Source organism: Cygnus olor, chromosome 4 (assembly GCF_009769625.2).
Source record: "Cygnus olor isolate bCygOlo1 chromosome 4, bCygOlo1.pri.v2, whole genome shotgun sequence".
Taxonomy (NCBI): domain Eukaryota; kingdom Metazoa; phylum Chordata; class Aves; order Anseriformes; family Anatidae; genus Cygnus; species Cygnus olor.
Genome location: NC_049172.1, coordinates 65,006,009 through 65,030,600, shown reverse-complemented (window position 1 = coordinate 65,030,600; position 24,592 = coordinate 65,006,009). Strand labels below are relative to the sequence as shown.

Sequence of the window (24,592 nt, the reverse complement as noted above, 5' to 3'; positions counted from 1 at the left end):
AGTTCATATTTCTCGTTTTATATTTTTCGTTTTTTATCTGCCTCTGTGCTTTGGTGTGCCTGTATTTTTCTGGCTGCCAAGAAATGACTTATAAGCATGAAGGTAAGAAGTTACTGATAAGTTCATCTGATTGAATTACAAGGAAATTCGTCCTGGATTATTTTTATCATGTTAGATTAATTTATTGAAAACGAGATATTTAACTGTAAAGTTCCTCCTTTAGGAACAGAGAAATTAGATTATTTATATGTAAGTATATCCAGCCCAAACCATTAAAAATGAAGGTATGTTGAAATATGCATGTAATATGTTCTATGTATTGATTTATAATAGTCTAAACTGTTATGTTTACTGAGCATTATACTTCAGTAGAAAACTTAATACTTGAGTTACAAAGGCCAAATGCATGATTTTACTTTAAAATTACTTGAAAGCATTGATACAAATTCATGTGAAAAATACTTGCTATCAAATACATGATAGTAGCCAAAGGAAATTAGAATTTAAATCAAATTTTTAGCAACTGATATGACTATTTTCTCAGTTATGATTTAGAGGTAACAATAGAATGCACAAATCAATATAAAAGAATAATTTGTTGATTGGGAATGTTTCGGGAATGTTTCGAGAATGTTTGTGCCTCTTAAGAAAAGCTTGAATGAAACTTGAATGAAAACTGTATAGTTACAAAAATCCAGTGAGTATTGTACATGCTCACATATACTTTACAAAAGCCATTGTGATCCAGCTCTTAAACTATATGTGGATCTCCCTAGAAGTCACTGTATTTATTTATGCTTTTAATCAACAAACTTGTCTGACTCAGATGTCATCTTTTTTTTCTCTACAGCTGTTCTTTATCAGTTAATTCGTTCTGATTTTGCTGTGAATCACTTCTTGCAGATAATTGCTTCAAATATTAGATGATCAACAATAAAACCAGCTATTTTGTAATTATGTCATGGAGAAATTCATACATGTATGATTAATACACAATGGTTAAATGCCTTATCTCTATTTCTGTGGAAAGTATCTTATCCACAAAATGATAAATACACAGCTTCTCTGTAGAGGAATGAGGCATTAAAAAGCAAATAAATGGTTCACTCATAACTCCAATATTATAGCCATAGCATAGCATTTAATAGGTTTTGACTTTTAAATTTCTTTTAAGCTTAGGGATTTTTTAGTATCATAGTAAATACTAATTTTCTTGCATATTTCCCTTCCATCAAATAATCAAGTGTATTATTTATGAATATAGGCAAACATAAATATTTACATGCTAGTATCTTTTGTCAAATTGGTGACATTTCTTCTCAAGGATCTTCTCAAACCCTTATACATTTATGTAAAGTCAAAAAAACTGTTGTTTGACTATTTTATTTATTTATTTATTTAAACTCCTTGAAACAGTGCACAGGTGTGTGTGTACATGGTTTAAGCAAGATGCATATTTAAGCTGAGTTATCTGCAAAAATGCTTGTAGTTTGAGATATAGAAAAAAAAATAATACAAAAAACACCTAAAAGTAAGACTTGGTATACAAATGTGTTTAACTAGGAAGCTGCTGACCTTCATGCTACTGTATTATCTGTGCCATATATGTGTGTATTATCTGTGCCATTGGCGTTTTGCTCTCCATCTTTTGAAGTCCCTTCTACCAGCCTTTTTAAGATCAAGTCTTGAGTTTTACTCCCTGTGTCAGCCCTCAAGCCTATATGTCATTTCAGACTTTCTTTGAACTTTGCTGTAGTGTGTTTATCATTTTCATGAGGCTGAGCAGTCTTGAAGTTTTAAGCATGAGCAGGGTCAGCCATTCTTCAGTCCTCTGAGTTGGTTGTCCTTGGCTAGGTTCATCCAAAGCACAGTCCAAATATTCTGAACTGAATCCACAGACAAGCTAATACAGATGGAAGAGCAGGATACAAAAGCATTGGAATAAAAGTCTGCATGCAGCTTTGTTTTGGGTTTACTCTCAGCACCTTTGAGTAAAAGGTATCCACATTGAGAAATGAGGATGCAATCTTGGTGGGAGTCTCTTGGTTTTTGTTTGCCTGCTCTCTTCTTCCTTACATCCATATCATCTGCTTTCATTTTTATGAAACTATCTCTCTTCATTGGTCTGGAGTCATAAAGCAGTCTTGTGGCCTTCCTTATAACTTGAGTGCAGTCTATTTAGCCCCATTTTCAACTCCCAGTATCTACTTGTAGTACTACTGTTAGATGATTGTAGGCTGTAGCCAGTGTCCAGTGTGGGAGGAAAGCTGGATGGGCTTGGATCTCCCAAGGTCTAGTTTTCGTTCACCTCAGTTTTCTTGGTAAACCTTTGTTCTGATGAGAGAGGGGTCTGAAATGTTTGTAATTTGAATGTGAGAGAACAAATTATTTTTCTGGATAAGTATTTATCTTTCTAGAATACAGCTTAAATCTATTCCCTGTGTCCTTTGTTTTGTTGAGCGGGGCAGAATGGTGAACAAACTGGTGTAGAATGTGAATGTTGGAAAAAAGAATTAAATTTTCCCAGGGAAGTGTTTGGCTTTAAGACAGTTCTGCTAGGCTCACAGTGCTGGGAATGCAGTGCTTCCAAAATGACTGAGAGAACAGAAATGTGCCTTTATAGGGTTTTAGTACTAAAACTGCATTTCTTTTCTTTTCTTTTGAATATACCTGATAGTAATGCTAGTGGTCTAGTAGCTTACAAAAGTAAGGTTGGTTTTTAAAGATTGTTCAAAAGCTTTCTGCAATCTCTGCAGCATCATCTTTATCTGCATATCCATGGATGGATGTAGAACCATATTCAATTTGGAAAAAATGTGACTTTTTTTTTTTTCTGAGTGCATAATATCCTTTCAGAAGCTTTTAGTAAAACCAGTTAATTTGAAAATGCAGTCTGAATGAATTTTTTAAATTATTATGTGAAGGACACATCTTAAGTAAAGCAATTAAATGTCTTAGGACAGGGCCTTAAAGTTGTCTTCAGTAGCTTGAGTTGGATTAGCTGTAATGTGAAACAACTATGGAGCTGTTCAGTTAGATGGGACTTGGTGGATTGTGATAACCTGGTGACCTGGACCATGGGCTGCAGGCTGGAAATGCAGTGCACAGTGTTATGTGTGCAGGCACCAACTCACCCCTTTATTTTACGGTACCACTTCGTTCAAGATAGGGAATTTTGGCTGTTGATTAGAGCTAAGCCAAAAGAATGTACCATACATTATGGGGCTTTACGCAAAAGTGGAGATAGTATTTTTCATACCTATAAGGAAGAATGGATAAAGTTAAGTAAGTCTAGAAGACTTCAGTGAAAAGTAAGTATTCAGAATTCATAATGAGATAGAGCAATATAGATAAAATAAAGCCTTTCAATACGTTGAAAGAAAATGACAGCTCACAATGCCCCTCAGTTAGCCAGTTTGGCCTTGCTGAGATGTAAAATGATGTTCAGAAGTAATAACAACTAATTTATTTATTTTTTATCCTTTAGGCTTATTTAATGAAAAGGGCTTCTCATGTACAACCTGTGGCTTGTAGTTTAAAAACAAACAAAACAAAACCAAAGCAAACAAAAAATACTGACATCAGAATCTGTGATTCAGCATCAAGCAGGGCCAAAAAATAGACAGGTAGACAGATTTTTTTTCCTTCGTCTTCTTAGAGCCACTTCTCTCCACCAGCCTCTCTGTCAACAATGCTTCATAACCTGACTTAATTTTTCCAGCAACTTGTATCTTTATCTTAATTTCCTTGGTTCTTTGAATTTCTGGGGGTTACCAGAACACTTGTGTAGTGTAGAAAGTTAGACTCCTATTGATTAATAATAGTTAACATTTATTAATGGTATTTTGGAAGGAGCAATGCCTGAGAAACTTATTTCTCAGTTAAATGTTAAAACAGTATTTTGATTTTTTTGGACAGCAACATTTTCTATAGAAATTTTCTGCTTTCTAAGTATGTATTAGGAAACTGCTGGAAATGGTGGAAGGATTATTGCAGTTGTGACATTTTATGTAAAATGTCACATTTGTTAGTACTAATATTGTATTATTCACTTTGGCTACAATTTTTCTCTAGTTGTCTACAAGCATGCATTACATTGTGCACAGTTTTTAAAATTTGGGTTTTGTACTTTTTTTTTTTGCTATTGGAGCAAACTTTTGAAAAAATTCAGAATGATGGTGTTGGAAAAATAAATGGAAAGGAATAATGCATACCTTTAAGTAGGATTGTGCAAAATAAATACTATAAATGGATCTCTTTTTTTTTTTTTTTTTTTAAGCAATATGAATGTCAAAGTTAGTTCCACATAATTCTTTGGAGTATTTTTTTATTTTTTTTTGGTACTACATCATATATGTTACATCCTGTTGGGTTACTTTCTTCTGTACGGATACTGCAGTCCTCCACTGTGAATCTTGAAATATTCAAGATCTGTATGATTTTGATAATTAGCTTTGGTATTTGTGTTAAAGCCTTATTGTACTGGCAATTACCCAGTGCTATGTGCAATTTACTTCTTGAATCTACTTAATCAAATGGTGCTGGAAAGTTAACTAATCCAGTGGAATTCATAGAACAAGAGTTTACACAGGAACCATTTTTCTTCCTGAATACTAAAACAATGGTCAGAGAAGACCTTGGCTGCTGTTTACTGGGTCACTGGGGTTTTCTAACTCTTTTGCTAGTAACTAAGGAAAACTAACTTTTCAGAGGCATGTTGTGGAGACATTTTTTGGATTTGATGAAGAATCCATAGATTCAGAAACATCATCTGTAACTTCATATAACACAGATAAAACAGACAGGACACCAGCAACACCAGAGGAAGATTTGGATGATGTAAGTAGCAGATGATTTGTTTTTAACTTCTACAGAAATTGGCATGGAGTATAAATGCAAACATTTTTCAACTATTCTGCCGTAGGAACTAAAAAAGATTTGGCAAGGAATTGTTTTGTTTTGTTTCAAGTCCAGTAAAAAAAACCACAGTCATTGCAATAGAATTAATAAGTTAATATTCTGCCTTACATACTTGGTAGATAATTGGGCTGAGAAACAAAAATGTTTTTCTCAAACCATTTCTTAGTTGTGAAAAGAAAATGAATAGGCATGTTGCTTTGCCAAAAGTCAATAGTTACTAGACAATAGTTTGCCCTTCAACCTTGTAATTTATTTTACTGTTCTGTTACAACCAGGATTTTCTTATTGTTTTTGTGATAGTAAGAGAGGCTTTTGCAATTCATTAAGGCTTAAATGATCATAGGTAGTAAATACCCACTGTCATGTTTTGACTGAGCTCTGTGATATACACTGCAGCTGGCCTACTTTAGGAGGTCGCAAGGCTGAGGACAAAGCATGAGTTAGATACTCTCTTTCATCTTTCTATCCTGTTCACTCACTTGTGTCTCAAACTCCTCACTCACAGCAGGCTTCCTATTTTCCTAGCTTTAATATCTAATAATATTTTAATCTCTGTTCCTTGGAGCCTGAGTTCCTGGAGCAAAAATTAATTAAAGTGAAGGACATTTCTTGCTCTTAGCATTATAGAAAAGACATTGAAAGTGTTGATGTCAGTTGCTCAAAATTCAAAGCAAATTAAGATATTAAAATTACTTCAAGTAAAAAAAAAAAGATTGTTTTTTAAAAAAAAATCTTATGGCTTTGTAAATGTAACTTCTGTGTTAGTGTTTGTTTGTTTGTTTTTTCTGGCAAATTGCTTTATGTGTAGTACAGACAAAGAGTAAGGATGCGGTGGACTGCATGACAAGTAGGACAAACCCCTTCTGAACACCTTGTGGCACTGGAGTTACTGAAGAAAATGGTGCATAGAACTGATCCCCCTTGACATTCCTCAGTCAGTTTCTTGCCATTTCTATGCATTACTGCTTTACCTAGTATCTTACACTGTCCTGAAATTATTGAATTGATACAGCTACTGATCTCTGCATTTCTACCTCATCCTCTGCATTTCTACCTTATACTCAAGTCATCTTTCCTTCCATTTCTACTTGTGATGTTTTTTTTAAAGCTTTCTTGAACTTTGAGACTCAGGACAATTGTGTTTCTTGCTGTGTGTTTGTGTCTCTGTTTATGTATACAAACACATTATCATATATATTTGTCATTACATAAACAAACCCACTTCTTTTTCCTCTTCATTAAGAGCACACCAAAGGAAGAAGCTGAACTAAGATTCTGCCAGCTAACAAGAGAGTATCAAGCTTTGCAAAGAGCATACGCATTGCTTCAAGAACAAGTTGGTGGAACCCTGGATGCAGAGAGAGAAGCAAGGGTAATTTTTTTTATTTTTATTTTTTTAACTGGAATTTCTTTTAGCTCTGAAATAGTTGAAAAAGCTGAAAAAAAATGATGTCTTGTAGGAGATACCTTTGCAGGTCAGTAAAATGCATAGTATGATGTTCTTGAGGATTAGAGGATATTATCAGTTAGGCAACAATTTAGATTCATCTGGTGTGATGTGAACAAAATATCATTATACTTCATTCTAGTGTGCTTAATGTGTAAAAGATTTCAGGAGTAAGATGCTTTTATTGAGAATGATATTGCACAGAATCAGTTGAACCTGAAATTTGGATAGTAGCATGATGGATTTAAAATTATTTGGAGAAAAAGTTGTAATGTGTACTCTAGTACCTTTATCATGGGTATATTAAAAATCTGATCCCAATCTGACACAGTAAGAGTTTCTCTTAAAGTGTTTTGCTGAATGTATGAAGTCTCAACTTGTTTTTACAATCTCAGATAGAGAGAGCATTCTTCCATTAAAAAGTACTATTATTTCTATTAGGTCAGCACGATTGTTTGACTCTCTCTGAAATTAATGCTTTTTTAACCTCACAGCAATCTGTTTAGTAAGATTTTAACGAGATATTTGAGGTATAGGATAGTATGTATTCTTTTTTTCATTTACACTTCTGCCATCACTATGTTTAACCATTTAGTACAGGGATGAGGTCAGCAGAAATCATGCCAACATCTTGCATGCTGGTTTTCTAAACTGGGGAGCAGAGCAGTCACTTCATAATGATTTGGTGACTAGTATTTTCATGCCTCACAATTATTCACTGAACAGCTCTGTCATGAAAAAAAGAGCTGGATTTACTAGATACAACATCTTTTCTGCTTTATCCCAACTCCTTGCAGGTAGGGGCATGTCTAGAAATGTAGCTTATCTACAGGTCGCTCTCTACTTGAATGACTATTGTGATCAATGAGCAAAAACCATGCAACATCTAAAGGGGTAAGAACTAGTCATAGGACTGGAAATTTCACCTTCACCTCATGTCCTTCACTCTGCATCAAGTACAGCTTGAACCTGTAGAGTACTGACTGCTGAAGGAACTGGCTGATGTCATTGTGAGGCCACTCTTTGAGGCCACACATTTGACACTCTCCCCCATAAGGTTCTCGTGGACAAACTGATGAAGTACAGACTAGATAAGTGGACAATGAGTTGGACTGAAAACTGGCTGAAATGGCATAAAGGTTTGTGACCGGTGGCACAAATTCAGCTGCAGGTGAGTCACCAGTGATGTACTGCAGTGGTAGCTGCTGGTTCCACTACTGTTAACTTCTTCACTAATGACCTGGATGATTAGACAGAGTGAACCCTCAGCAAGTTTCCAGATGATATGAAACTGAGAGAATTAGTTGATACATGAGATACTTGTGCTGCCAGTCAGAGGGTCCTTGACAGGCTGGAGAATAGTGTAAGCAGGAATCTCATGAAATTCAACAAAGGGAACTACAAAGTCCTGCATGTGGGGAAGAATGTGGCGGTCAAATACCGGAACATGTTTCTCAGAGAGGTTCAGGCATCTCCATCCCCGGAGATATTCAAAACACAGATAGACAAACAACCTGCTATACGTGCCCCCCTACTTTGAGCACAGCAGTTGGACTAGAAAATCTCCAGAGCTCCCTTTCAAGCTCAGTAAGACTGATTCTAAAAACATATTTAAGAATTAAAAAGAAAAAAAAATGCAAAAAATAACCCCAAACCACAAAACTGTAGAAACGTGTTACGTGTTGTGACTTACTACATACTACTGCCTTGCTACATGTTGCCTTGTCTTGTGCCACCACAACATGCTGCTAATAATGCAGAAAGGCAAAGATTTTTATGAGGCTTATCAGTTACTGGTGGAGAGAGACTCAATTTATCCCCAAGGTAAGAGCTGCTGCTAACTTGATGTTTCTACTGCTTAAAACAGTTAATAAAATTCTCACAAAATTGCATATTGCTAGATTGCAGATGAGCATATATTACTCACTTCACCATTTCATCCACATCATTTTCTCTGGCAAGCATTTTAAACTCCACTTACAGAATTTTCTCAAGCATAGAAGCAGTATGTTTGTGGGAGCAGAATTGCTGTGTCTTAATACAAAAAGCTTTTCAGATAAAAGTTACAAAGAAAGTAGACTGCTTGACATTATCTGCATTTACTTACAACTTAAAATGCTAGTCTATTATCCCCAGAGCCAGTATGCAGGAAATTCAGATTGTACTTTAAAATTTTTTTTTTTTTCCCAAGTTTGTTTGAAGTGGTTTTCAACTACCTTCACTTTTTCTTTTCTGTGAAATACAGTTCTTATAACAGAGGAATTCTTGCTATACAGCTTTATTTGTTAGAGTTCTCAGCATCATACAAAAGCTTAGTCACATTTGAGACCCTAACTAGGAAGCTCAGCTAAGGAACAGAGCAGGGACTTTGTGGATAATTTCTCAAGCTAGATGTAAATCTAGAGGAAGAACTGGGTGGTCTAATGCCATAGTCTTGCTACCGTCACCTGTTAGACATTTTCCTTTAATATTTACCATTTTTATTTTTATTTTTATTTTTATTTCAAGCCTCTGTGATGTATTATAGCATGCTTTAAAAGACGTTTAGATGTAGAGCTCAGTGATATGGTTTAGTGGAGGACTTATTAGTGTTAGGTCAGAGGTTGGACTCGGTGAGCTTGGAGGTCTCTTCCAACCTAGATGATTCTGTGATTCTATGGTTGAAGAATATTTGTGGTAGTATTTCACCACACATGCTTTTGGTTGGTATAAGAAGAATTGCTTATCTCCTGGCCATTACTGTGGCAATTTCTACTATTCCAAAAGGCTGTTATATTGTTAACAATATCAGGTGATTGCAGCTGATGTTCATTTAATCTCAAAGATGAGCAAAGGAATTGTTTTATTTCTTTCAAAAAAAAAAAAAGAAGCATTTTTACATCTGCTGTTAAATTAAGATTTCAGAGGTACTGATGTATTTGACAGTTATGAGAGACCATTATATATTCCATCTGCCTTCATGGGAAGGGAAGCACTGATATGAATATTTTTGTAATAGCTTTAAAAAATTTATTTTGCAGGCATTTGTAAAATGTCCCCTTAGTACACTTTAGAATGGTTGGTCTTCCTTGTTAAAGGCATTTTCATCTTTTTTGTCACATTCATACAAATCCATTGTTTGAGGGAGTCAGACGGCAGCTTTTTTCATGGTTAGTTTTGTCCCAGTGTTCTGGTGTGATGAACATTTCCTGCTACATTTGGATGAGGCTTAAGATAAACAACAAGGATTTGAAGATGCAGAAGGAAATCCTTGTGGGAATTTTTGAACTGTGTGGGTGAAAAAGTGCCTAAAGTTGGGTCAGAAAATTCTTGCAGCAGTTCCAAGGAGTCTCGTTGACTGAGGATATCCACATATCCTTAGTTTTGTACATCTTTTATTTAGTACCTAGTATGATGCAGATGCTTCTAGGTCATCTCTGAACTCAGTGGGTAATACCTATTTGATAGTTTAAGAGTCATGTAGAAAGAGGAAAATTGTGTGGTATATGCTGTTTATGGGATAAACGAATTATTTTGGGTCTATACATTTTACTCATTCTTAGCCCTTTTAAAAATCAGAGGCTGTTATTAATTTGTTCACCGCTTTTTGCAATTCTGTCTTGCCCTTTCTGCCCTAGTTACCTTACGAATATCTTCTTCTTATGAATTGCTCTTTCTGCTCCTAACATTGTTTTCTTTCTCTTCCGGGAAGACTTTGTCACTGAATATGTGATGTTAATATCTTCATAGGTTAGGAAAGAAAAATGTTGTTTAACTGATGGCTTTAAGTATTTTGTAACATAGAACCAAAAACAATTACTTTAATAAAAAACATTAAAAGCTGACTGGATGACCCACATGTGGGTGAAAAGCATCCTTTGATTCTGTATAAGATTAAATATATCTGTTCATTTGTATGTGCATGATATGCACACAATTCATAACACCTTTCTTCTCCCCCCAGACTCGTGAACAACTGCAAGCTGATCTTCTCAGGTGTCAGGCAAAAATTGAGGACCTGGAGAAAGCTCTAATCGAGAAAGGACAGGTAAAAGGCTCTCTTAATGTCATCTGCCACATCATTTTCTCCCTTGCATGCAGTGGTGCCCTTGCCATCTTCATTGCTTGCTGGTGTGTTAGTGTGACTGATGCAGCTTAATTATTACTCCAGCAGTGGATTACTTAGAGGAAAATATTACATACACTAAAAAAAAAGTCCATCAAAGACTAATTTTCTAACACCAAAGCATAATATTGGAATAGCCACATATACATGCATTCTAAATTCTGTTCCCATTCAGTGCAGGCTTTTCTTCTGTTTTGTTTCTTTGCTATATATTCCAACAAGATGTGTATTCTGTATTTGTATTTTAGAATATTTTTGGTGCATAGTGTAGGAAAAGGATGCTTCCATACTGCCACACAGGATAAAATTAGGCCTCATGCTTCAGTGTACCTTGTAAACGCTACTAGTGCGTATTTAAAAAAGTCTAGGATCTTCAGGAAGGCTGGTTAGAGTTTTAAGACTGCATTTAAAAGATGTTCAGTTGCATAACTACTAGAACACACAGAGAATATCAAGGAGGTTATTTTGTGCTTTGTTTATTTTTTAAAATAGTAATTTAAGATTGCAGGTAGCATATGGTAATAAAATAAGATACATTTATCTATAGAGATGCATTTCAAAGACTAATGATCCTGTAGCATCAAATAAAAGCAACTTACAAATAATGCTATTTATTCTGTGTAAGAAAGTTTTCTGTAAAATTCTGTATAAATTCAAAGGGGACCATATTCATGTTAAGGATAAAAATTGATAAAAATTGTTTATGCTCACTTCCACACAAATTGCAATTTCCTTAGTAAATTCTATGTAAATAAAATATTACTGAAATAAAGAATATGTTATCAATCTAACAATATTGGCCCACTGAGGTTTTAGAATAATAATTGGAACTGAAAACCTCTTGAGGATCAACTGCGGACATTTTAGTTTGTCAATGATTAAGGTGCTGTAGGCAAATTGCTGTGTAATTGAAAACATTAACAAAATAATGGACTATTACAGTGTAAGATATAAGTACAATGTATGTGAATAAGATAAGCAACCATGGATACACATGTAAGAAATTACTTCTGTGACTTCTGTTTCTGGAGTGGTACATGAAAAACGTATACTCGGAAATTAGAATTCAGTTAGTTATTACTTTATAATAATAATAACTCTTAATAATAACACCTCGTAACCACATTTACAACCTTGTATCTCTTGGTAATCTGAGATGGCCAACAGGGATGTGACATCACAAGGAGCAATACAATATTGTCCCTAGTGGGCTAGTTTGTACGCTAGCACAACCTTTTCACAGAAGTGGTCACAGTGTCTTCCTGAGAGCCTGAGAACCTATTCAGTTTTCCTAACCTGTTAGTATTTATATTCAACAAAATAAAAGGTGATGATGATAAACTGACTTCTTTGTACACTATGTGATTTTTTTATTTTATTTTTTTTCCCTCATCTAGAAGGTAGTGCTGATGACTTAGTAATACTTGTGAAATGTTCATTTGGGGAATCCGTCCTTAAAATGTTTTCCAAAAATAAACAGTGAAATAAAAAATTCTAGTGCATTATCCCAGGAATTTTTAGTCTTATATTACAGCTGTAGGAAACAGAAACTGCAAATACCTTCACAGTTTTCCTGAAGTCAAATTCAAAGCAGAAGATTAAAATCGTGTTGTTAAAAAATATTTTGAAACTTGACTCCTTCATTTCATTTATTTCAAAAATTCTTTCCAAATACAATTTTTCCAGTACTTATTTTAGTACATTTTTCTTAGCATGTTACTTTTAACATCATAACACTGAAGAACTTGTTTACTGCATGAAAATTAAAATGTGCTTGCCTATTCTTGTATGTAAGTGAGAAAAGGAGAAAAAATGGTAGAATATGAAACTGCTGTCTACAGTAAGTAGAAAAAAAAAACCTTTAAACTCTTCAAAACAGGGTATTTGGAATAAATATTGTCTTGGAGTGTTTTTGTTTGACTTTTCAAAGCTAGTTGAGGGGCTTGGCTAGCCAGATTTCCTTAATTTCTAGTGCAGCGTCAATGTGCAAATACCTTGCTGACAAAAAAAGTATCAGCCTTAATGCTGTAGTGAAGACATTTAGATTTTAAATGAATTGTCCTTTTTAGCAAGAAAATAATTTGATTTAAGGATGGAATGTCATATTAGTTGTTGGACATTGTATTACGAAACTAATTAGAGCACAATGAACTAGGTTGTATGTTTCTCTACAGAGAGAACAGAGTGAATTTGACTGTTAAAATCCATTAAATCCGAATGTCCAACTTTGTTTTTGTATTTTGGGTCTTTATAAGGATATTTGATGAAGCCTTTTAAAGCCATGGAAAAACAGAAAAGCAAAGAGCAGCTTTGGAGCAAATGATCAAATAGAAACAGTTTTTATTTGAAGAACATCATATATCACTGTCTTTCCTCCATACCTTGAATTCCTTGTCATAAATACTGTGTATTAGCTTGATTCTCACACTTTTTTGAGGAGGACAATTAACTGTATGTCCCTGAAAGTTATTTTCCTTTTTCTTCCCTTTCTCCATTGGGATTTATGTTGTAGAACACAAAATGGGATGCTTTTGCAAGAAACTCCCCAACTCTTTACAATGGAAAAATAAATACCTGAATAAATAATTTTTTGTTTGTTTGTTTTTTAAATCACAAAATGTTATGTAACTGTCTTCACCCACAATTGCAATATGCAAACATTTTAAAATAAATGCTTAGGAGACAGGAGACAGCTTCAGGAAAAAAAAATGAACTTTTATTTTCTCTGTAGTTTCAGTTGCGGTTTGTCCTTGAAATACTTATGATTCTTTGATGTGTGACCATTTCTATACTTGAATGTGCAATGGTGTCTGGGATCTTGTAATTAGTATGTTTATTTGTCTTGTTTAACTATATATATATATATGTATATATATATCTTTTTAATCCTCTTCTTCTTCATAGGATTCAAAATGGGTAGAAGAAAAGCAGCTGCTAATCAGAACAAATCAGGAGTTGCTAGAGAAGGTATGTGTTCAGAGTCTGGGATTTTTTTCACAATTGCTGCCCTTTATCATAAAATGAATGAATGGTAAAAGGAAATGAATGTACCAAATACTGGAACATCGACTTAAAAGTTGCACACTTTATTTCTCTCCAGAAACAGAAATTCTGATTAAAGTACCGTTATCAATATGCTTTTGTATTCTTTGGGAATGGAAGCTACTCTTTACTGTGGAATTACATTTTGTATAGGCCACAGTGGGACCTAAGCCTTCTGATGTTTCTAGTTTCTGCCAAAACATAATCTAAAATATTCATGATAATGTGGAATGCTTGTATTTTAACAGTTACACAAAGATGACTATTGTCAGGACCACTGAATTTTAAACCTCAGCTAAAATTTCCTGCTCGCTCCCGCCTTGGATTTTTATACTTTTTCCACACATTAAGTAATACTAGTTGATTTAAATCTATTGTATTATTTCCTTTCTGAAGTATTCAGAGCTAAGCATCCTCATTGTTCTTCACTGATGCTGGGGGGAATGTTAGTTGTTACTCAGAATGTAACTATTATTATTGTTATTAGCAGATCAATATTAATACAATAGAAATAAGATAAAGAAAAGTGCATGACTAAAAGCAGCTACAGCTGGACTTCATTTATTCAGACACTTACATAGGTATTCTAAATGCTATAGCACATTCCACCAGGTGCTACACTTCTGTTTAGTTTCATACAAATAAAAAGATCACCCAGTTAAGCTAGCCAGTAGACCAAATCTATAGGTGGCATAACAAAGAGTCAGTTTTGAATTTCTGTTTTGTCATTGTTAGTGACCTAAAGCAGAAGTCTGGAAAATTAAAAATTAGGCATTAAAATATTCTCCATTATTGTGTTTCATATGCTGTAAAATGTAAATGTCTGGTTATGCAAAGACAATAAGAACAGTCTGTGCAAATGTTAATCCAATCCAGTTTTATTCACCTTTTTTTCACTTTTTTTTTATTCACCTTTTTTATTCACCAATCTTTATTCAGATTTTAAAAGAAAGTTTATATTTTTAACTTGTTTAGATACAGTATTCATATCACTTTTCATACTGGCTTCCGCATTATTATTCTAAGAGATCATAGACTATTTTCTGCTGTCAGTTCTTAAAAATACTTTTCTGATGGGAAGTTCCTTCTTTATCTCCAAGACAAGGTCCAACAGCTGCTGAGAAACTGAAAAAACAGTTTTGCCTAAAGCCCTGATCCATAACTTAGTATGATGCCTTTTCCATTGTTTACAGGGTGTTAATGATGTTGTATTTGTCTCCTAGATTTACAGAATGGAACAAGAAGAGCATCAGCTGAAGAATGAGATGCAAGATGCAAAAGACCAGAATGAGCTGTTAGAATTCAGAGTGCTAGAGCTTGAAGTAAGAGATTCTCTCTGTTGCAAACTCTCAAATGGAGCAGAAATTATGTTTGAACCCAAGCTGAAATTCCTGTAAAGATTACTCATGTCTGGTGCATGTTTAAGGGAAATCACTTAGGTATCTATTTTTTAAATGTTGTATCTTGGGATAATGAAATTGATACCGCTGCCTTAATGTGTTTTGGAGAGAGTACTCACTAATGTTTATGAAGATGTAATATAGCTAATATATATTGCATATAGTTTGTTTTACATCTAATAAAATATTTTGTTTTGCAGTATTTGCCTTTTTTATTTGTTTCATTTCCATAACTACTCCTTTCCTGCATGTAAAATCACTCAGTATATATACTACAGCCTTGGTTGGCATTGCTTCAATTAACACACCTTCTCACGTCTTGCATGCAGTGAAATCTAAAGATCTGACACATCCATCACATCAATGTATAACTGCTTTTAACTACATTGATTTAAGATTGACAGCATTAATATGAAGTAAAATGATCTTAAAAGAACACATTTTGATAGCAGCTTTGAAATCATTTCTCTTACCTGAAATCCGTTTTCTGATTGGATAAAATGGTCATGGAATAGAAATAATTTTCATCACTCAGTTAAAAGAAGGAAAAAACCCCTCTGAGAATGTCAGTTAGTGGTGAAGTACACCACTTGCACAATGTGTAAGTGGAAGTAGTATGTTGCCCCTAGCAAACTTCTTTAAAAAATTCTATACTTTGAGTTAATGAAATAACTGTGAATAATTTTTGTGAATAACAATTTGAACATGTAGCCTGTGATCACAGTAGAAAGCAATGGTTCTCATAAATGGGGCCCATACAGAATTTAGTAAACTAGTTGGGTGTGATGCATTGTCACACAGTTGTATCACCTGATAACACATTGTTCAGTTTCAAAGATCATCAGCCTTCTTAACACCATCTAGAATAAACTCTCCAAGAAACCTGTCAATGTCACTCCTCCATAATTTTCACCCAGCACGTTTCACCAAAAATCTTGGCATGTGTAACTTTTCTGATAAAGATGAATATGTCATGTCATCCTGTTATATGGACATTCTGCATTTTGTCTTTGATAGTTCTTAGTCTATTTTTTAATCATTTATTTTATCTACCATACCTTTTAATGTTATAGCACATTATATTCTAAATTAAGAATTTAGATTATTAGAATTTCAGTAGGTATTCTGGAAGATAAAAATGCTTTCTAATATATGTTCTTTATATTCTGTTAAGCAACTGTAGAGTAAAATGCTGAACAGTTTAGCGTTAAATTGGCAGTTACCCTAGAATCTGCTCCCTAAAACATAAGTGTTTTTAGAAATCTGAAAAAAAAATATTTGTAAAAGAAAAAAAAAAGTGCTTCAAAACATCCTTCATAAAAGTATTTTCCACATACAAGAATTGCATGAAAAGTAGCTCAGTATAATGTGTCTAGTTTTGTTATCTGCCAAATCTTTGAGGACTTGTTTCACAGAATAACAATGAGAATATTTTTGTGTGATTGCAATAAAAGATTTTTCTCCTTAGTAGGCAAGCACGTAGACACAAATGTGATTGACAATGTGAATTCTTTAGTAAAATTGTAAATGCTTCTCATAATCAGAACAGTATTTTTCTCAGAACAGTTAAATTATTTCAGATAAAAAATTGATTAGGGTAGAAAACTGAACCATTTGTTTATCATTTAATGCAAGCAAATTCATGTAAGTTTAGTGCAATAGCAAATGATTAATTCAAAAAAAAATCTATAATGATCACTGAACGTGGACAAGAATTAAGCTTCTGGTTTTGTATTACAATAGCTATGTCACTTAAGTCTATTTCAAAATTAGGCTGTTAACAGGAAAATTATTTAAAATAGAGCCTTTGGGGGGGGGGGGGGGGGGAATATACAGAGCACAGAGATATTTCTCTCAACATTGTAATTTCAAATTAGGTTTAGACTAGTTAATGAACAAGAGTTGCCATGCTTTGTAATCTACTTAAGTGAATGGATTCAGCCCTCTTGCCGTTATCAATTAAAGTGCCACATTTTATGGTTTAGGAAATCAGGCATGCATGGATGGACATAAGAAGTAAAATATTTGCAGAAACTCTTTTTCATTGAAACTGAAGGTCTTGTTGTCAGTACCTCTCGTTGTATGGAGAAGAAATCTGATTTTCTTCGCTCATGTTCCCACGGCCATAGTGAGTTCAGAGTAAGACCCAGGGCCTCGGTTTCCAGGGTCTTCAGTCCAGTCATTTTCACAACCATGTTAAAACTTCATTTAAGTAAGATGTCTTATTTATTGTTTTACTGTACTTTTGTCTTCCGAAGAAATAATAGCATTGATATTTTGAAGAAACATATGAAAATCAAGTAGATGGGCTGGATGTTTTAGAAACACTATTAGTTTTAGACAAATAAAAATTCATAATTTTTTAGCTTTAGCACAAAGGCATATTTGTGCTAAAACCCAGCATCCTGGGTTGTACAGAGAATAGGTCTGGGGATTTCACATGCTTTAATACAAAAGTTAACTGAAGAATAAACAGGGAGTAGATACACACCTTTAATTTTATTGAAAAAATCTGTGATAATATTTGTTGATTTTTTTTTTCCTGCAGTTTATTCTTCCTAACTAATCCTTTGTTCAATGAAAGAAAGCAATAGTGAAATGAGGTTATAATTGACATTAATTATTGCAAAGAATTTTTTTGCAGCTCCAGTCAATTATTTGGGCAACATACAAGGGTTTCTGGCTCTGGAGTATGTCTGTGAACTTTGCAGAAACTGTGTGCATGGAATTTGTTGGAACCTGAAACCATTTTTGTTCTTAGCTATGCCCAACATCCTACAAGTATGGTAGAAAGAAATATTTGTATGGTAGGAGTATGGTAGGAGGAAATATTTGGAATATGAATAGGAATCTGTCTTTTTAATGTACAAGTCTATTTTGTAAAGGTGGGAAATAATTGTTTACGTATAATCACACATATTGTTTTTAAACAAAATCTTTCCTCAGGAGAGAGAACGAAGGTCACCAGCATTTAATCTTCATATAACCACCTTCCCTGAAAACAATGGAAGTGCGCTTCAACTGTTCTGTCAACATGAAGGAATAAAGGTATATGGGGGAAGTTAGGAACAGTTGGATGGCCAGAATGAAGAACCCAATACCCAAATGAATGGTTTGCCATTTTTATCGTCTCACTGTAGGGAAGAAAATATGAAAAATACATATAGTAAGCAAAGATATTTATAACTGGGAAAAGGATTTCATAAGAATATGATCTGATAGGAATCTAGTAGTCTGTCAGGAGTTCATTCATGAAAATGAAGGCTAGCCAGTCAAGATAATTAGTGTACAGTCTAGGTAACTGCTGTAAAAATATTACAGAGAAGAATGTGGGGTTTGATACGAGTCCTTGTCAGGCTAGCTACAGTACTTTTGTCTTTTCTTCACAATAAATGATTTCATCTAAGGTCAGAAATGCCACATTCACATACTATTTTACAACCAATTTCGTGAAGTCCCTAGACATTTCGTGTGTTGAATTAATATGCCTAGGTTATTTGCCTGGGTCAGGGCCTTGAATCATGAGGCGCCTGATCCAAAAGCTATTCAAACAGGTGAGACTATCATTTTAGATCAAGCAAAAGACAAACATTGGGATCTCACTTGGTTAGCTTGTGTTACTAGAAAGAAAAGGTTGTTCTTTCTACTTCTATACCCCTTTGAATAGGCTAGCCATACAAACTGATTTGCATACTGGTTCACCGAAGACTGAATTCAGGCTTGCCTTGATAGTAATGTTGTGTAACAGGCCAGGTTGACTTCTCCATCAGTAACTTAAGTGGAATATCTCTGTGTTACAATCCATAGCACACACTAGTATTTTTTGCCTGTATTTGTAATTGTGTTTACAAGCTCCCTAACAGAAGACTTGTTTCTATTCAGTTCCTTAATAAGCAATACTTTCAGTAGTGGAAAATAAAATTGCAGGCTATATAGTCCCTCTCCTTCTCTTAGATGTATAGGGAAGACTGAGTAGTCTTAAAAAAAAAAAAAAAAAAAAAAAAGTTAAACCTGATTCCCACCTACAGGATTGCTTGGTTAGTCATTTTCCAACATCACAGCAAGTCATCAGTTATAGTCAATCAGCGTATTGCCTTTCAAATAGAGCTTCCATGGGATGTCATATCTGTTTTTTAACTTATCTGTTATTCTAACTTGCATGTACAGGTTCTGGAACTCATTTTTATCCATTGCCTTCTGTTGCAGAACATTTTTTTCCTAAATGTTTTTTGTTTTTTTTTTGAATCCTCTTTTCAGCTTACTTGCCTGGAAGCAGGGACAGTCGCCTGATATGGGCATACTGAAATTGTTTGCTTTTTATGTTTTCAGTATCTTTCAAAATTGTTAGCCATTGGCAGAAAACTAGATATTACAATGATGGAAAGTCTGATCTGATTTTTAAATCTTTCTATATGCTTCTTCATGGAAATAGTTAATTAGAATGAGTATACATGGGTTAATAGGGCCAAGAACTGGCATATCTTGCTGAATTCCATTCCTCACCAGTGTAACTGATCAACTTAAGAAGTTCCTATTCAACATTGTCACTGCTGATCAAAATCAATAGCTTCAATGTTAATCCATTTCAACTAGAAGTGTATTTTAAGGTCTGCACCATTCTAAAATTACTGATGTGCACTGTTTAGAAACTACTGTTGCATTTGGAGACACTGCTGGTGTTGGGGGAGAGAGGGGAGAGAGGAAGGGCACTTCCCAGGATAGACCAACTTGAAAACAACACATTATTCCTATTTCGGATATTTGGATATCAGGATAGTCTAATTTGTATGGACTTTTTCCCACAATGGTGTCTGGTTTTCAAGAAATCTTTCAATTCATTATTAAGCCTTACTCTCTGGAGTCTGTTGGATATAGAATCATGAGCAGATCTGTTCTGATGTAGTTATGTAATTTGCAAGCATAGCTAGTTTGGCTTTAAAGAAATTGAAAGATCAATCATCCTGACTCCCAAATAATGCAGTTGTGCAACACAGATGTAAACCAGCATTATGCACTGTAAGTAATGAAACTAATGAGCCAAGACACAGCCACTGTGAACTGCTGACCTCTTCTAAGAACTGCTGAATATGAGAAGTTGAGAGTACCCGCATTATCATGGCTGTCGTTTTTGTGTGTATATTAAGAATTTCGGACTAACATCAGCTGGTCTTTGCTCATGCTGTCAAGACTCACTACCTTCACAAACAGCATGGCTGCATACAAGCTGTCAATGGGAATATCTTTGGCCCACATTAACTGGTGGGCCACACTCGGGCTAGTTCTGGAGTTCCAACAGTTCTGCTGTTATCAGATATTAAACAGTTCCATGAATATTTTCAACAACTTTTATAGTATAAAATAGAGTTCTGGTGCCTAAGAATGGTCCCTGGCATTGTTTAATCTAAAATGCAGGCATCATCTGCAGATTCATTCCTCCTCTTTTTTTTTTTTTTTTTTGATTAGTGGAGGGTTTTTCTTAATTGCAGCGACAGAAAAAAAGCAGTCATTTAGGCCTGTTTATCAGTTTTGATTTTTCTTCTGTATCCATCAGCAGGATGATAAACGTGAACAGTACAGTCTGACCTAATGCACAGACCTTGGGATTGCTTTCTATAATCAAGTGACATTTGGCTTTGTTTCTGAAAGTATCAGTAACACTTTTATAATTATGATGCAAAACTAACATTTAATTTATTTGCATTTCAAGTCTTTTTGCATGCAAAGTGAATGAAGGGTACATAAAATGTAGCATGCAAAACTGTTTCTCACCTCCTTTATAAAAATGTGTTGAACATCTTTTTCAGGATGTGAATATATCAGAACTTATGAAGAAGCTAGATATTCTTGGAGATAATGGGGTAACAATTTTTCACTTTCAAATATAATTCTAGTTTTGTGGTTATTTTAAAGCACTTTTTTTCCTCACAGCAGTGGAATTTTTCTGTCAAAAAAAAAAAATCAAAATCCTCAACAGAAAACACTCAGGTCTCACTAAATAATGAGCAATTGCAAAATTATTACTGAGTGTCATACTGAATTAGAGCAGAAATTAAATACTTTTAATATTTTCAATCATGGGACCCTTTTTGGTCTCGTTTATAAAATACTAAATGTTATAGCTTCTTTACTTTGATTCTGAAGTGTACAGAATTTATAACTGTAATTTAATTTAAAATTTATCACTTGTGTTGAAGAACAGATTTCCAATCCAATTTAAAATGCATCTTTTTTTTTTTTGTATTTTAGAATTTGAGAAATGAAGAACAGGTTGCAATAATCCAAGCTGGGACTGTACTTTCTCTCTGTGAAAAGGTAGAATTCCGTAAAGATTTTTGTCTGCCTAAAGACTGACCATGTCTGCTGAGATCTGATGTAACTGCCAAGGAAGCATAGCTTTTCTGTTAAATGCATCTGGATGCATTGTATTGCATGCATGGATGCATGTATTCATCCTTACATGGCTTTGTTGGGATTGTGATATCTTGAGGTACAATCAAACATTCAAAATAAACCCAATTTAAAAATAAAAATTTCTTCTGGGGATGCTCCCTTAGAATAAATTACTAAGAAGTCACTAAAGAAGAGCAACTTCATTCCGAGAAGTGCCAATGCCCTTTTGGGACCAGGTGTGCTGTGAGGTTCTCTGTAAATCACACTACATATGACTGAAAAATCTCTGAGTGGCCTGTGCTGCTTTCATCTGTAAATTAATGGGCATAGATAACAAAAAAGAACTTGTGCAAGACAGATAATTAGTCAGGTCACTCAATTCCACATGGCTAGCTCTTTAATTCTCCAATTACAGAGAGAATATAATCTGTATATGAATAACGATGTCATTTAGAACTAAGAAGGACTTGTCTTTTTTTCTGAAGAAGCTTCACCCTTTTGTAGGCTGCTAGTACATCTTTCCTAGATTCACTTTTAAAATTCAGAAACAGAACTTTAAAAATAAAATTTGAGTATTTTGGTTAATAAGTAATTATTGCTTTAATTGACATAATTTAGATAATCTACTTTTCCAAATATCTTAATGTAGGTAATCTAAATAAGGTAATTTGATAATCGTTAGCCTAACTGAGCAATTGCTATAAGCAATATAAAAAGGAGGAGGAGGGCTAAAAGCGCTATCCTTTTGATTGCCTTATCGCATGAAAAAGAGGAGCTGATGATCCTTTAAGTTTCCTTTAAATTCAATAAATAAGGTGGAAGAACCCCAGTATGCAAGGCTAAGACATGGCCAGACTTTAGGGGTCAGATTAGGTTGATATTGTTCAGGTAAATAAATGCCTGCATAAAAAGTGCCAGTGGAATTAGTGAGTTTGTTTAATTGGTGTCAGTGCAATGTAGAACATACACTTTGTTATCTATAAGTTATTTCCATTAGTAATAAGGGATTGGCAGCTTTGTCAATAGAAGTAAATCCTTAAATAAATAGAACCATAAAATTAAAAATTAAGCCTTATTTATTTATTTTTGAATGTGAAAGTTATAGTGTAATTTCTACCCATGTAAAATTGTGGGGGTTTTATTTGTTTGGTTGATTGGTTTCGTTTCTTTGTTTTGTGCAGTCATAGTTTGCCTTAACGGAATTTTATGGTGGTCTTACCATATAATCTGGTGATCAGAAACTCAACACTCTATCAGAAAGATGAAATTTTTCATTTTATCTTACATAGTTTAATAGACTGCACTTTAAGACTGAAAAGAAAATAGTTCATTTTATCTGTGGACTCTATCAATTTTTTGCCATAGTGAAGTCTCTCACAGTAACCTCATAAGCACAACCTGACAGCCAATTGAATCAAGAGGATACTCTGAGAAACACAAAATCTTTTGTCCTTTTTCCTGATGAACATTTGAGGTACAGGGTAATGAATGACATAAATAACTCTAAGTTTCTCCATAAGAGGAGACACTATCCATATCCAAAGTTTACCAAGACAAAGAATAGGAGAAAATAGTTTTATGTTGTCCTTAACAAGAGAAACATGATACGACATATTTGCATAATATTGAATGTTTTACAGCACTCACTGAGAAGCTAAACTGAAAAAGAAAAGAAAAAATCTGATAAGTAAAACTAGATTATTGCTTTAACATCCGTTCTACTGAATGTACAGACTGAATTTAGATTAAAACAACTCTACTACTGCCTCTTCCAGTATAATGTAACTATCTCAGATGTCCTGCTACATGAGGAACACACAACATCCCATGTGCCTTCCTATAGTTCCTTAATTACAAAGTACCGTATAATAATCACCTCATAATGAGGTTTTGATAAAGTAAGGGTGCTACACTATGTAGTGCAGAAGATGTGTCAGTTACACTCATGTATGCTAATTATTCACGCTCAATGGTTATTTTTTATCAATTCTATTAACTCCAAAAATTAGACCTTTAATTCTTCCAAATAATCCTTCATTTGCCTTTATTGAGAGTAACTGTGAGAGATGCTGAGTACTTCCAATTTCTATTCATTTAAAGGGCTCAGAATGCTCACTGTCTTGCAGTATCCTTTATCAGCAGTGGGGCTTTGTTTAGCGATATCTTCAGTCTGTCACCTTCAAAATGAAGAAAACAAAGATTATGATGAGAACAGAATCTCTGGGGGATACGATGTTCCTGTTCACTTCTTTCAACTTTGTATGCAGAGCTAAATATACTAAGTAGATAAAGCAAGCTTCAATTTTTTATCCATTAGTCTCTTAAATAGTGGAAGGTCCAAATGCATGAATTCATGAATTCACATTTTGCTTATCTTGAAATTAAAATCCCAAATTAAAAAAAAAGAAAAAAAAAAAAAGAAAAAAAAAAAAGTTGTGTAATGTTTATCAAAGAATTAAACTAAATAGGAGTAATCTAATATTAGCAAGCAAAGCATCTGATGAAAGTGATAATTATCCATTCATCATTGGCAAAGCTATGGTTGATCTTAATGGGAACTGGCCTACAAAAAGAAGAGTTAGTCTAAACTGCACTCTCTGAAAACTAGTCAGTGATCCTTATTTTGGACCAATAAAAATGAAATGAAATATAAGAATTCAGAGCCGAGCATTCCTACCCATTCTGGTAAATGCTAAATATTAATATAGTCCTGGTGATGTCAGTAATTCAGCAAGAACTTTCTATCCATGCACTTAACTTTTGCAATATGTGATTATCCATTTGGAATACAATACCTATTCTTCTTCATTCTGACTGAATTTTTTTTTTTTTTTTTAATTCATGACAGCAACCACACAAAGCCCATTTGTCTGTCCATTTTATTATTTCTTCTATACCACCAATGTTTTAGAAGTGTGCATCTTCCCAGTAAAGACACGCCAAACTGTGAAATAAAGTATCAAGTTTACCACCTTCTCTTTTGTTTAAAACACCATCTGGAAAAGTGCAGGACTGGTGCCCTGAAATCTTATGATTTTGCAAATGTAGCCAACAAGTATATCAAGTTGGAAAAAAAAAAAAAAAAGATTAATTTTGCATTGTTCACCCAAGTCTATGTTGCATCTTGAAGTTTACAGGAGGAAAGAAACTTTAATAAGAAAATAGCCACTTATTGTTTTTGATTGTGTTTCTACAGTCCTCCATTCTGCCTGTTTTCACAACCTGCTTATTCAAGTGTAACTTCAAAGTGAATAGTTAATAAGGGGGAAGCATATGCCTGGTAGTGTT

At 34.1% G+C, this 24,592-nt stretch overlaps 1 protein-coding gene across 6 annotated transcripts in view; it reads left to right on the top strand.

The window, feature by feature from the left end:
- The window catches only part of JAKMIP1 (janus kinase and microtubule interacting protein 1), a 155,178-nt gene that overhangs the window by 107,351 nt on the left and 23,235 nt on the right, over nucleotides 1-24,592 (top strand). For 4 of the 6 annotated variants that reach the window (XM_040556155.1, XM_040556152.1, XM_040556154.1 and 1 more), the window contains exons 10-17: nucleotides 4,711-4,839; nucleotides 6,164-6,292; nucleotides 10,311-10,394; nucleotides 13,377-13,439; nucleotides 14,738-14,836; nucleotides 17,861-17,962; nucleotides 20,719-20,772; nucleotides 21,161-21,226. In XM_040556155.1, coding sequence (XP_040412089.1) covers nucleotides 4,711-4,839; nucleotides 6,164-6,292; nucleotides 10,311-10,394; nucleotides 13,377-13,439; nucleotides 14,738-14,836; nucleotides 17,861-17,962; nucleotides 20,719-20,772; nucleotides 21,161-21,226 — 726 coding nt within the window. The remainder of the gene's footprint in view (nucleotides 1-4,710; nucleotides 4,840-6,163; nucleotides 6,293-10,310; nucleotides 10,395-13,376; nucleotides 13,440-14,737; nucleotides 14,837-17,860; nucleotides 17,963-20,718; nucleotides 20,773-21,160; nucleotides 21,227-24,592) is intronic. The other 2 variants (XM_040556156.1, XM_040556157.1) reach the window with 1 other exon arrangement.